The sequence below is a fragment of the Nannobrachium achirus genome (genome assembly GCF_963921795.1).
Source record: "Nannobrachium achirus genome assembly, chromosome: 20".
NCBI classification, from domain to species: domain Eukaryota; kingdom Metazoa; phylum Chordata; class Actinopteri; order Myctophiformes; family Myctophidae; genus Nannobrachium; species Nannobrachium achirus.
The window spans coordinates 56,110,809-56,126,049 of NC_137827.1; the positions used below are offsets into that span (position 1 = coordinate 56,110,809).

Consider the following 15,241-nt stretch of genomic DNA (forward strand, 5'->3'; position numbering starts at 1 on the left):
TAACCCATGTAGGCCTAGAATTATTGAATGCTTTAACCAGTGAAAAATTGCAGATATACAAGCTCACAGCGCGGCTGCGAGCTTGTAGATCTGCTATTTTTTTTTAAAGTCGTGAAAAAGTGTGCAAATCTTTGAATATATGTATTTTCAAAGCGAAGGTTTGTAACTCAAATTTTGCTTCTGGGTGGTCCCTGGAAGTAAATATTTTGAGATGCGGGTCCGTGGCCAAATACATATCATTTTGAGGGTCCTTCACATGAGAAGGTTTGAGAACCACTGACGTAGTAGTCTCAAGAACTGACTAACTGAGCTCCAGTTAAGTGAAAAGGACCTTTTCTTTGACGATGGCTGGCCAGATTGCTGACATAGGAACTCGGGTTTTTCAAAAAATCTTAGAAGGATTCAAAAGACACTTATAGAATCAGGTAAAAAATCGAATTTTCACGATTTTTCAAAAATTGCAGATCTACAAGCTCACAGCGCGGCACTCGGTGCCGCGCTGTGAGCTTGTATATCTGCTATTTTTCAATAGTTAAAGCATACACAATAATGTGTACCCATTCTGAATGGGTAACAAACAGAGAAACTAAACATTTTCTTCTTGTGGAAAATAAGCTATTGGATCATCTCACTATTATGCGCCCACACGACAGAATTCAGAATTTGCTACAGTGCATGCCAACATCTTAGCACACTCAATGTATAGCGGATTGTGCACACAAGCTTAGCATTATCTCAAGTGTTAGCATATACACTGCAATCAACAAAGTGTTGGATGCACTCCGATTGTTGCACATTGATATGTTTCTCAAGGAACTTATTTAGCAAGAAATGGAGTCGTTTACATTCAAAGGAACATGTTCATTAAAGGACCAGGTCACCTCTGGGACAACCAGATCTTATTTTTTTGTTGTGTGGGACACGATCAACACAATCCCGAGTTATTTTTTGTGTTCAATCTGTGTTTTTAGATATTTTAGTATTTCAGCCGATTTCAGCATGCTACAACTGGCCATATGATGCAAAATGCATCATATGACCAGTTGTAGCATGCTGAAATACTAACATATCTAAAAACACAGATTGAACACAAAAAAGAATTCAGGATTGTGTTGATCGTGTCCCACACAACAATAAGATAAGATCTGGTTGTCCCAGAGGTGGCCTGGTCCTTTAAAGTCGAAAGAGGAACAACATTTCATGCTAACAAAGCAAACAATTGACATTATTCTTTTAACCCATCAAACAGTGATTAGTATATTCTCCCAGGTCAGTCGGTAACCAGACAACCTTGATATCCAGAACCCCACACTGCAGGCAGCCATACAACAATTGGTGAACTAGAGCCAAAGCCCAAGACTTAATAGAATGCAGACTGCAGAGGGATATTTAATAGAATGCAGACTGCAGAGGGATATTTAAGGCAGCCAGCAAATGCCTCTGGTTATACCAATATGACCAGAGAATCACAAACACATCGACCACATCCATTATGGTAACACTTAGCCAAGGTGCAACGCTAACTCTTGGCCTTACCCCTAAAGCATGGCATACTTCTCTGTCCACTCCCGAGCTAGTTTATTATACCTGATGGAGTGAAATTGGGTTACACACACACTCTGATTCACACTAGGATTTATGAAATTCTATATAACACACAAGGGACAGTATAGCTCAATCTCTACTCATTTTAAAGTTCCTGAAAAAAACAGATACTATATCAGGGCTTGACATTAACATTTTGAGGCACTTGTCCTTTGGACAAGCACATTTCCCATTCACTTGTCCAGGCACAAAAGTCACAGATTTATTTTATTTGTCAAATAAATAATACCTCCCCTTGGCCCCTTCCACTCCATAGTATTGTCAGTCCATAGTCCGCGTACAGCAGTGTTGCCAGACGTACGATAATTATCGTATTTGTACGATAATTTGACCCTCTGTACGATGTACGATCAATAATTCCAAAAATGCCCAAATGTACGATAATTTCGGCATATCATCAAAAAGAGCGTGAATTCACTATTTTCCCTGGCTGCTGATCTGGGATCTGGTTTGGCTTCTCAAAATAAGCCAGGAACTCAGTCAATCTGACCCTAGATCTGTACTTGGATGCATTAAAAACACTGGTTGCATCTTTCCAGACCAGTTTCAGGCTTTTATTTGTATAAGCTCCAAGAAGTTGCCTGCCTCCACACACCAAATCTGATGCGTTTTTGTCACGCAGGAGTCTAAAACGAGGTCGTTTCTTACACTAAAGACGCATTTTTTGGTGAAATTACGTTTTTACGCGAGTGATTTCTCTTTTTTGGCCGTGTACGATAGTTTCATGTCAAATACGATAATTCTGAGCCTCTGGTACGATAATTCAACATTTCCCATCTGGTAACACTGGCGTACAGCACAAATCTGCTTGGAGTGTCACAGAAAAAGTGAAACCAAGAGCCACTTGTCCAACTCACAAGTACATGTTTTAATGAACTTGTCCATAAAGATGTATTAGTTGTCCCGGACAAATGTCATGCCCTGTGTACGTATGTGATGAATAGATTATGCTACACCCACAGCATTACATTGCTATTTCCTAGGAGAGAAGAAAGGTTAATAATAATAATAATAATATGCTATATATACACACACGCAGGACTTACTTCTGAGTATCTGTTTTATAGATTCGTGCAATCTCTGGCACTAGTGGGTCGTCTGGGTTTGGGTCACATAAGAGAGAGCAAATGGACAGAAGTACTGTGGGATGAAAAAGGAAAACTGAGTACCTGTAGTTTAACAAATGATTAACAAATGATCATCATCATTATCATCATAAAACACTGTAAACAGACTTTGTATTTGTTTGCTGTATTTAAATAAACCTAGATCACATCTCAGGCGAGCTGTGAGAAAATAAATTATGATTCAGGTCAGGTTTGTATCTTTTAAGGCAGCTCTTAACCGTGCCGGCGATGGAAGAGGGCGGAAAGCGTCTGCTGCCGACAGGGAGCTAGCGGGACCTTGTCCATTATATTTTGTGAACAAAGTGACAGAATATGTGAAATCTTACCCTTTGAAATAGTAAGAGCTGGAGACCATTGTGATCTGAGAATATCCAGACAGATACTGCCGTTACTGTTAATATTTGGGTGGTAGATTCTCGTCGTAAATGCCAACTGGGAAAAGAAGAAATAACAAGCCATTAAGATAAAGAATGAATACACAAACCAGACTAAATGGGCACGATTATGAAAAAAAAAAAAAAAAGTATTGCGATTTTGTTATACATTGACAGCAATCACAATAGGTTATAGGTTCAGCACCATATTATGTCTGCATAGTGACAATTTCAGTGTGTTTTACAAACAGTTATTAGAACAACTAACATTGTGCAGCCCTGAATTAGCTAAAAGGACAATGACAGAGAGAGATAAAGCACTTCTGGTATAATAGCATTAGAACAAACCCCAATGGGAGTCCCTTTTTTGCAGGTCCTTCAGTCCGAGTGCATCAAAAAAGCAACTCGCTTAAGGTGGAGACGACGGAGGCGTCATATGTTCGAACGCGTTGAGCGTTGCGAAGGTCGCATGAGCCAACTCCGCGTCGTTAGAAGTTGTAAACCAGGCTGTCAGAATAGTCAACCTTCGCCCCCTTGACTTCCGGCAGCTCCGCGCAGCCAATCACAAGCTTTCGCGGGCGGGTTTTGCCTTAACCCACGCTATTTTTCGATACACTCGGACTGCAAGACCTGCAAAAAGTCCCAAACCCCAATAGGGTCACAACCAGGGTATCTGCACATTTCCCAAGTACAAATTCAATACTTTTTAAGGCTTTTTAATACCTCTAAAATGACAAATTCAATACCATTACCACGGCAAAGGAATTGACAAATGTAAGGCCACATTCATAAATCAGAGACAAAGCAGTGAGTCAGTAAAAAGCTACCACATATACAGTAGGAATAATCAAATGCACATGCAAACCTGGCCAACCAATATTCTTATTCTGGTCTCTTCAACAATTATGTGGGCAAATATTGACCTTCACTGTAACTTTGACCTTTTAAATCCAAAAGAAAAACATCTCTCTCAATTAATTTTAGTAACAGCAATCTTAACAATTAACAATCTATACGCTGTATTTCATTTCTACCAGAGAGATCAGCGAGGATGGAGAGAGGGGGGAGAGGCCTGTCACAATTATTACATGGACACGATTTCCTTCATGACATGTGTCGTAGCTCAACTGCCTTATCAATTTCACCATCTATGGCTAAGATCTCCTCTCTTGTCCTTTGCCCAGCGTTTTTTTTTCTTCATTAAGTGTTTATTAGATTATTATTAGCCGATATAACTGATGTCAATATGATCTCATTGGATTTTAAAAAATAATAATGTTGTCCTTCTGAAAAATACATGTAACAGGATATCTGCAGGTCTAGGCAAGACAGATTTAAGACCAATTTATCATTAACAAAAAGGCACAATATCTCAGATAGATTTAGGGGAAATGTTGTACCCATGTTTAACAAGTCCCACTATAAATCCTTTTCTATTGTTGGTAGTTGTTGGCTAATTTGGCAACTAATTAATAAACTTAGGCATTAGAATTTCCAAATGTTTGTCAAGCTGACAGAAGGCAATGTGTGTACTGTCCCTTTAAAAGCCTATAGAGTGTTGCCATGTCTGCTTATTACAAGCTACTTTGGGCTTGTTCTTTTTAAATCTGAAGTTGCTTTAAGATATTGGAGGTCCTTTACAAGAAAATGCTTGAGAACCACTACTCTTGACAATATTCGACAATAAAGTTTGACTGAACTGCCTCAGTTGCTTGTTTCTCTCTCAGAAAGAGAACATGGCAACGCAGGGTAGATACATCGTTGTTTTGTTTGGAAGTTAGCATGAACGCTAGCTGGCTGCACCACCATGGGCTGCACAGTGCACAAATGTTGCTGTCACTATTAAATGCATTATCTAGTGCAATTTTCTGTCCAACAAACTGTGCATGTTTTTGGAGGTGCTTTGATAATAAGTTGGTCGTGTTAGCTCCGTTAGCTCCTTTTGTTGGCACAGCTAACAGTTTGGTGGCTGTCCTGTCTGTGTTCTCCATTAGTACGTCCAAACAGCACTGCGTTTTGTTTACAATCGAAACGGGTTGCGACGGTTCCACACATGCCATCCTGGCGACTGGCGAGTCTTTAGCTTACATAAATAACGACACAATAACGCAACAACGAGCACCGAGTAGAGACGAGGGATTCTCTCTGTGTGAGACTGCTGTGTGCGCCGAGCGTGCACACACACACACACACACACACACACACACACACACACACACACACACACACACACACACACACACACACACACACACACACACACACACACACACACACACACACACACACACACACACAGTGTGTGTCGCCACACGCTCTGTGCTGTGTGTGCAGACAGCGCGTCTCAACCAGCGGTAGCGAGAGATGGATTACGTCGGACGGCAACCAGGAATAAAAAACTACAGAGTGAAACGCAACTAATAGTATGTTGGCGACACGTTTATTCATTCTGCCCCAGATAAAATTCAATACCCCCACTCACACTATTCCATACTTTTTAAGACATTTTAAGGCCTTGAATTAGCAAAACTAAATTCAATACTTTTCAATGCTTTTCAAGATCCGCGGGTACCCTGGTCACAACCTTCTAGATTTCAAACCCCTGTGCCAATAATCCATTATGCATGTTTATACAAAATATTAGAACCTAAATGATACAGTGGCTTGCCAATATAGTATGAAGATTGTGAGCATCCATCTTATGTAGCACAGCAGGTGGCATATAGTAATTTGTGCATCCGTTGTGAACACAGCCAGCTCATACTGTGCAAGAGAGGGCGAGTTATATTCAGATGTTTTACACTTCGTAGTTCTGTGTGATTCTGTTCTTCTGACTATGCCTAAAAAGATACATGTATTTATTAATTGAATACATTTAATCTGCTGTGCGGAGCAGACTTACCTTGGGTGGTTTGAAAGGGTAGTCTGTTGGAAAATTAATGGTCAAGAAGAAGACACCTCCCTGGTACGGACTGTCATTCTGCAGGCCACAAAAAGGTATCAAAACAGGTTAGACAACATCAGATCCCATTGATGAACGGGAGAGTGTTTTCTGCTGGTGTTTCAGTCCGAGTGTATCAAAGGATGCGTTCGTAAATGCGCACCGGGTGTGGTTATGGTTAGGTTTAGGCATAGTTTTACTGAGGTTAAGGTTAGGGTTAGGCATAGTTTTATTGAGGTTAGGATTAGGGTTAGGTTTAGGCACTCGCTACACCGAGTGAGCACACACCCGGTGCGCATTTCCGAACGCACCCTTTGATACACTCGGACTGAGACACCAGCAGAAAACACCTTGTCAAAAATACTCGTAATCTCATGACCCAATGTTGCACCCCATCCCCCGCAAGACAAACTGATCACCCAGATGCATTATACGCTTTATACCATGTTTAAACCACGCTCTCCGTCAGTAGCCTAATGCAATTCAACAGTCTTTGTTAACTTGTCTTTCCATTATTCTCCATCTTAAGAACCTGGTGTTTTTCTTTTTTGCACATTCAGGGCATGACATTAAGGCTTGTCCTGTTGTCCGGGACAACTAATAAATCTCTATGGAGAGTTCATTCAAAATGTACTTGTCCATTGGACAAGTGGCTTTGGTTTCACTTTTTCTGTGACGCTCCTAGCAGCTTTGTGCTGTATGCAGACTATGGACTGTGGAGTGGAGGGGGCCAAGGGGGGTCTTATTTGTCTGTCAAATAAAATAAACAGAAAAAGAAATGACTGTGAAATGGCAAATTTGTATCCGGACAAGTGACTTTTGTGCATGGACAAGTGAATGGGAAATGTACTTATCCAGAGGACGAGTGCCCCAAAAAGTTAATGTCAAGCCCTGCACATATTAATAACTTTAAACCGCTACTGTGTTTTTGTATAACTTTGCATCAATGTGATCAACAACAAGAATAGCTTATACTTACAGGTCCCATGATTGTGGCTTGCCATTGGAACACTGAAAGAATAGAGATGAGAGTTTATGATTAGTTAAGCTGAAAAAAGAAAACCTGGAATGTAATTTGCTTTTAGAACAAAGCTGGGGTACATTATCTCCAACAACATTGGTAGTTATTTTGTAAACAAAAGCGTATTGTGCTTCCTTCTGTTCCATAATGCCTAATGATTCTTCTTCCATGTACTTTCATGTACAGTATATTTGTGAAGTTGTTTCAGTCACGTGCAGGACTTGAAACAAGCGGACAGCTTAGTTTAACGCTTTCAATGATTTTCAAAAGCTTAAAAAATACAGAACTGAAACATGAATTGTCTAGTTCTAGTCTAGTTGATCTGTTTACAGCACATACGACATTCTCAATACCGACCTCTAGTTCTGTGCATCATATTTGTAGGCCTGTCACAATTATTACATGATCTAATCGCGGTTATTTGACATAATCGCAATTATTTTGTCATAATCGTTTCTAAACGTTCTATGTTGAAAATGTTCAGTTCATATATTTTCAAACACTTTCCAAAATAGTTGAAATAGCAGATCTACAAGCTCACAGCGCGTTGCGATGCAACACGTTGTGAGCTTCCAGATCGGCTATTTCCACTATCAATGTTCTTTTAAACATTGTCATATAAGTAATTTCTTTGTATATTTAGGTTATGTGTGAAATCTGCCATGTGCAACTTCAAAGCCTAATAGCCAAACAGAAATGTAATTGTCAACGACAAAAACACAATTTTTCACAATTATTTGAGTGACAATTAATCTTAAATGTCATAATCGTGACAGCCTACATACAACATTCTCAATACCTAGCTGTAGTTCTGTGCATCATATTTCTTCTCTTATGATTTTTATCCCACGATTTTGTAACCCATTTTTTCACCCAGTGCCAATTACCTAACCTGTAATCCTGGCTTATGCTCTCCCTCTGCCGCGCCTGGGGAGACAACGGACTGATCTCATGCTTCCTTCAGTGCATGAGTAGTCCAAGTTGCTTCTTTTCGCCTGACAGGGGGGATTTCCCCGGTTTGGACGTAGCGCGTGGAAGGAACACGTTATTCCAACCAGTTCCTTTCCCCTCCATCAGGCGCCCCTGCCCCTGGCATTATAGAGACCAGGATTACTGCATTGTTTTGTGAGGGTATCTACCCTAGGAGACACAGGGAGAACATGCACACTCCACACAGAAAGGCCCTTTCGCCAACCCCACCTAGGGTGTGGGCGCTGATGACGCGGAGGAGAGAACACGCCCCCAGCGCCCCGGGAATCAAACCCAGGACCTTCTAGCTGTGAGGCGACAGCGCTACCAACTGCGCCACCGTGCCCCCTCTGTGCATCATATTTGAAGTGTTATCGTGAGACACCTACTGTCCTCGCCCACGGGGCCCGCAGAGCACTGGGCTGGAGGGTCACGAGCCAGGTCGTTAAGCTCCTGTAATGACAATGAAGGAAGAATGGAACAATCACTGACCGAGGCCTGACTCGGTTGACTTTACAGACAAAACGATAAGACTCAACCTAAAAAAAGAAAAGAAAAAAAAATTACCATAACAAAGTCATCGTCATCATGATGACACACCCCATCATCATGTAGGGGGAGTCACGATTGTGAATGAAAATGAATCATTATGAGAGACTTCAATATGAACTAAGAAATTACAAACTAGTTTGCGACGATAACCCACGCTCCCTGGTTCTCAATCCTTTTTTTATCCCACAATTTTTTTAACCCATTTTTCACCCTGTTCCAATTGTCTAAACTGTAATCTTGGGCACTACTCTCCCTCTGCCAAACTGGGGAGAGCCCTGAACTGAGTTCATGCTTCCTTCAGTGCATGAGGCATGAGCAGACACTGTGATCGGGAATATCGGTATCGGCAGATACTGATTCCAGTTGATCACAATCGGAGCATCTCTACCCCTAAGTTATGCTGGAAGCCTGGAACGCCTACTGAGTGGCAAACAAACAAACAAACAGAAAATTCACTCGATATGCCATTCGCTTTATGCATGTGCATACCCCCTATAAAAGCATAAAAGCCCCCCAAAAAACACAAAGGAGCACTGGACTACTCCTTCAGAATCAGACATGCAGCTTTGTCAGAGAGAATCAGAGAGAAACACAAGATGATACTCCAGGGATTGAGGAACGCTACTGTAGAAACAAACAGTTTCATGTATGCTCTATTGCTTGTTTTATCATCTGCCCTCCCGCTTATGTAAAGCTATTCCATGTATGAAAAGCTAAATGTGGTTAACAATATTATCATTATGTCATGCATGTGCTCAAGGGCAAGGGGCCGACAACTAGTTATCTTGGACAACGACTGATAGCAAGATGAGACTCGTCTCGAACTACTACTATCTCTGCAGATATTTTTAGGTCCACAGCTATTTTAGAGAGAGGCGGGGGGCAACGCAACGCCCGGCCCTGGGCCTCACTGTCACTCACCATTACATATTCATTTTATGGATTTTTCCCCTGGAAGGTTCAAGCTAGCAACGGTTTACGTTTACGGGGCATAGCGTAAAAGCTGTTGCCTTGCAACCTATTTCCTGTGCTGGGCCAAGTACTGTCAAGTGTCTGCTGTGAATAGGGCCAGAGCAGAGGAACTTATACAGAGGAAACGTATCCTGCTCAGTGCTCACATTCAGCAAGCCAGTTATGAAATCCAGTAACTTTTAAATAGTGTGATTATATAAGAGTTTATCTTGTCCCAGGTATATTGTGACGTAGCATTTGTTTGACGTCCCATTAGTTTGACGCTGGTGAATGCTAGCCTGGTGAAATGCTAACCTGCCGACGCTGGTGAATGTTAACCACTATGCCTAAACCTAACCCTTAGTCGAACTAATGACACGTAGACATATCAGTTGACCCCATTTAGGCACCCGTCCCTATTCAGCTAATTACATAACTTGTGAAGACATCACAGACCAGGAAGAAGACACCTGACAATTGCTCAATCTTTTTAACAGTGGTTCTCAAACTTCTTTCATGTCAAGGACCCCCAATTTGACACTTATTATCCTGTGGACCCCCATTTGAAACACCCCACATAACAGAAGAATACGGCTCCAGCAATGATTCTTTCAACCGTTTTAATTTCAAGGACCGTCAGTTTGACATATGCATTAGGCCCCATTGGCCCCCATATAATGGTATTTCTATCTCGTGGTACCCCGATTCATATTGTAAAATCATTTTTTATTTAACTCTGAGAGTGTGCCCCACATGGAAGCGGGACCGTACCTATGTTCCCCACTTACCACCTAAACCTAACCTGAACCCCAATCTCAGTAAAAAACGCTGGTGAAATGCTAACCTCCCGACGCTGGTGAATGTTAACCTGGTGAATGGGCTTGGCTTAACCTGTGTGTGGGGAATATAGAACCAGGGGGAACATATGGTGGACCCCCTCTCAGGCTCTCCCTCCGCTATACAGCTAATTTCAGATGAAGAGTTTCCGAAAGGAGCTTCATACCCATAGGGGTCCATTTGCCTCCTAACTATGATTTAGTTGGGGACCCCCTGGAACTCCCTCAAGGACCCCATTTTGATAACCACTGCTCTGAAATACCTTTTGCATGATGCAAATAAAGCGCTGGCAAAACTTTAACTCCCAAAACGGGCAATTCTTGCTATTTCTACGTGTCATTATTTCAATGACACTTAGAAATAATTATTTTTAAGGGTTAGGTTTAGGCATAGTTTTACTGAGGTTAGGATAGGGTTTGGGTTAGGTTTAGGCATAGTGGTTAACATTCACCAGTGTCAGCAGGTTAGAATTTCACCAGGTTATGTCAGAACTATAGAGAAAATGCTCCATACTCATGGGACTCTTCGAATTGTGCCTGTCGCTTTATAATCTGATTTAAAATGAGTTGCACAATTAAAACTAGTGGAGAAAAACAAAGTGCTTTGGGTATCATCATGTGTGTTGTTGGTCATACTAACAGGCTACATATTTGTGATGTAACAGCCGTATCCCTGTATCTTTACCCTAGGCCAGGGGTCTTCAACGTTTTCAGGCCGAGGACCCCTTAGTTGAGAGAGATGAAGCAGGGACCCCCACAACATGTTCATAGATAAGATTCCATATAGGCCTAGTTTCATTGTTTGACTGCACAATCATCAGTGTATTTTGGATTCATGTCAATTTGTGTTTTCAGATATTTAACCACTTGAACTAGCAATACTTAATAAACTTGACCTTTCACTCTGTACTTGGTCTGCTCTTTTCCCCCCAACACACCAAAGCTCTAGCCAAAAGGTGTTGTGAGCTTGTAGATCTTCTGTTTTTTGGCTACAGTTAAATTAAAATAGTTAAAATATGGACACTATAGGGGTTCAACTTCAAGTTAATATAAAAAGGATTGGGAGATTTGGAGGACCCCCTGTACTCTGAGGAGGACCCCCTGGGCCACATAGTTGTGACGTAACAGCCGTATCCCATGTATCTATCTTCACCCTAGAGGCTATGCTAACCAGGCTAACACAACAGAAGGTTCCTCCTTTACCTTGTGGATCCTTTTCAGCGCCATCCTCGCTGGGGTGTGAGTGTTGTCAGGTGGTCCGCGCACTGCCCGGGGACCGCTGGGTGCAATGCCAGGGCTGTTGGCCAGATGTCACCGCTCGCCTCGTCAAGTTTCAGGGCGAAACGGGCCTTTACTTCTGGACTGGAGCAGCTAGCAGCGGTGCTAACTCTGCTAACTGCACTACGTAATGCAATGCACCCAACAGAGCCCAGTTGCTAACTAACAGCGCTAACAGTTGTTATCACACTTACATTTGAACCCTTTTTTTTGACAGAAATGTTGTCACGTCGTCTTGAGTTACTCGTGTAAATGTCGGTGTTTTGTAATGTAATGTAATGTAAACTAAAAGCCCACGGCGCTGTTTATCCTTTGTAAAATAGCAGACAACCCAACGGCTTTGGTTTCCTCCTATGCTGTCGGACTGTCAGACTGTGTGTGTGTGTGTGTGTGTGCGCACGCGCGTGTGTGTGACTGTGTGCTAACTCACTGGTTCCCAAACACTGGGTCGGGACCCATTTGTGGGTCGCGGGCACATTTTGTATGGGTCCATTAATGTTTTGTTTCCTTACTTTTTTGTATTAAAAATAAAATAAAAAAATAAAAGAATAACCCCAAAAGCTTCTTTTTTTTCATGAATTAAAAAACGAAAAAACATTTTTTTTTCAGTAATTTCATGAATAAATAAAACAACAATTTGAGAAATTCCATGAATTAGAGAAGTTTCAATTTGATCTGATCTACAAGCTTGTGTGCCTGCCAACTCACTGGTTCCCAGTTGGGACCAATTTCTTTATCATTAAAAACAATAATCTAACGACATTGCCATTTTTTTTTTTTTCTTGAATGAAAAAACAAATTCAATGATTTTTTTCCAGTAATTTCATGAAGAACTTTAAGAAAAATCAAAGAAATGTCTTAAATTAGAACACAAATGTTTCAGAAGTAGTGAAAATAGCCTGATAAATCAGTCCGCACATTACCACCCCCTGGTGGTGGAAAACGAAGTGTGTGATAGAGTCTGACGCTTGCAGTCAGGCTAGTGAAAATAGCCAATCTACAAGCTCACAACGCGACACATTGTGAGCTTGTAGATCAGCTATTTTCACTAGTTTAGGTCCTGGGCAAACGTCTAATTTCTATTTTGGCTCTCCAGCTAAAATGTTTGGAGTAGATGTTACCTACACCAGTGGTTCTCAACCTCTCAGCCATGTGAGAAATCAGGGGCGAAGGATGTTTTTTTGCCATTCAAGGAGTGTGTGTGCCAAGTTTGTGTGCCCCAGTTAAAATATGATTATTTTTGTCATTATTCTTGGTTAAAATATTGGAACCGGGCACTGTGCTGTGTAGCGCCAATCTCCCGTCTATTACACGGCTACATACCGGTAATACTGTACATAAATTAATAAACTGACCCCAAAGTAACAACAAAGTACTGTGTTTCCTTGCTTACAGTAACACAATAATTCCATAAATATAAGTCAGTTGTGGCCGTCTGTCCAGTGCAACATGGTAACACCACACTTTCTGCCAAACCAGCTAACTCCACCCGATTGGCCCTCTCTTTTTTCATGAATATGTGCTATTGAACACCCTTTACGTCTGTGTGTTGGTTAAAATAATAACTCCACTTGAGCTCATTTTCCCGAAAATGAACATTTTGTTGTTTAGTCCATGGGCCATACAAGATGTCGGTATCCGTAAGGTGGCAAAGGTTACCATGCATTTTTGAAAAGCCCTATATCTGTAGATTATATTTTGGTATGACAACCCTTTCTGGGACAGTTAAATTGGTGTTATCAGCTTCCTATACAAACCCATTATAACTTCAAACTCCATTTTAACCATGATAGATTCAATTAAAACACCTGCACTTTTTTCTGGTGACCCCTGACACCCTCTGAATATGTGAGCAGGCCCAAAAAAGTACAGGTGTTTTAAATGAATCTATCATCGTTAAAATAGAGTTTGAAGTTATAATGGGTTTCTATAGGAGGGTCCTGGAAGGGGGGAAATGAATATCAAATATCTAAATACTGAATGAAGAAATTCAAAAACTGTCCTGGGTGTTCCCAAAAGCCTGATTAGACGATAAAATGACAAAGTTTTTTTGAAGTGAGTGGTCAAACTAGGCTTTTTTCATGATTCTGAATCCATTGCAAGCATCCGTTTTGCACAAAAAACATTCCTTGGGCTGAAAATGGCCCCACAAGACTATGGTTTAGTGATGAAAAGTGATGAGTCATCACTTTTCACACTTTTGTAGGGGTCATTTTCAGCCCAAGGAATGTTTTCCGTGCAAAACAGATGCTTGCAATGGATTCAGAATCATGAAAAATCCCTAGTTTGACGCCTCATATGCAACTTAAAGCGGATACATTTTTAGATGTTTTTCCCTGTGTATAGTAAAATTAATGGGACACCAACTCTAGCGGCTGATAACACCAATTTAGCTGTGTCTCAGAAAGGGTTATCATACCAAAATATAATCTACAGATACAGAGCTTTTCAAAAATGCATGGTAACCTTTGCCGCCTTTCGGTTACCGACATCTTGTATGGCCCATGGACTAGTTAGGAGATTTTAGCCCAACGGCAGAGATATAATGAATACATTTGACCACAACATGTCAGGATGTTTCAGAGGACACTCACCACTTGTCATGGTTTAATTAATGTATATTGGACTACAGTAGAAAAGTATAGGTTTTTTAAAGGGTCACAACAGTGAATTAATACTGAAAAACTGAGCCTGTGGTTAAAACCATGACCTCCAAAGTCAACTGCTGAAGTAGTTTTTCCTCCTTTCTTTTTCATTTTGCCCCACAAAACTGTAAAAACCATGAACACATTTTTAAACAAATGCAAAAAACGTCCAATGCTCATTTTAAACATTGTAAACATGTTTTATCCCAACCTGTGAGTTTGTGTTACATGTATGTTACATGTATTTACAATTTCTGTATAGTGGTGTAATCACGTTTGACCCTGAACCATTAGACAGACATTTTCATTTTCAAACATCAGCAGCACAGCACATCCATTAGTCTGTCAGTAAAATAACACCATTTTCCCATATTGGAAGGCAAGCATTTTTCTGTCCACTGAAAAACAAACAAAAACAAAAGAAAGATTGTTCTCTTCACACCCAAGGCACTGATTCATGGCTAGGGATGGGATGATAATCGTTATTATCGTTTATCGCAATAAAAAACACTGACGATAATCATATCGTGGAGACTTAATTTAACGTAAATAACATACTTGATACAGTCCTTTTTTCCCCCACTCTCCACCAAATCTCTTTGCCAAAAGAATTGCCGATCTACAAGCTCACAACGCTCTCTGCACTTACTACTCCACTGTGTTTGTGAAAGAGGAGGTAGTATCCACTAGTGGCGGCATAGCTCAGGGGTAGAGAAACCGCTATTAGAGCCCGAAGGGTTCCCAGTTCGAATCCGGGCTCCCCCTGAGTTAATGTCGAAGAGTCCTTGGGCAAGACTCTGAACCCATAATTGCTCCCGGTGAGCAGGTTGGTGCCTTGCATGGTTTCCTCCGCCACCGGTGTATGAATGTGTGCGTGAATGGGTGAATGTAATGCACAATCTATGTAAAGCGCTATGGATAAAAGCGCTATATAAATGCACC

At 41.1% G+C, this 15,241-nt stretch overlaps 1 protein-coding gene across 1 annotated transcript in view; it reads right to left on the bottom strand.

Moving 5' to 3' along the window:
* Window positions 1-12,021, bottom strand: part of ube2d3 (ubiquitin-conjugating enzyme E2D 3) — a 13,801-nt gene extending 1,780 nt beyond the window's left edge. Inside the window, exons 1-6 of the mRNA XM_080750068.1 lie at window positions 11,580-12,021; window positions 8,427-8,490; window positions 7,027-7,058; window positions 6,009-6,086; window positions 3,059-3,164; window positions 2,652-2,745 (exon numbers count right to left, since the gene is read on the bottom strand). Of these exons, the coding sequence (XP_080606194.1) occupies window positions 2,652-2,745; window positions 3,059-3,164; window positions 6,009-6,086; window positions 7,027-7,058; window positions 8,427-8,490; window positions 11,580-11,603 (398 nt within the window). The 5' untranslated portion in view covers window positions 11,604-12,021. The remainder of the gene's footprint in view (window positions 1-2,651; window positions 2,746-3,058; window positions 3,165-6,008; window positions 6,087-7,026; window positions 7,059-8,426; window positions 8,491-11,579) is intronic.
* Between the last annotated feature and the right edge of the window lie 3,220 nt (window positions 12,022-15,241).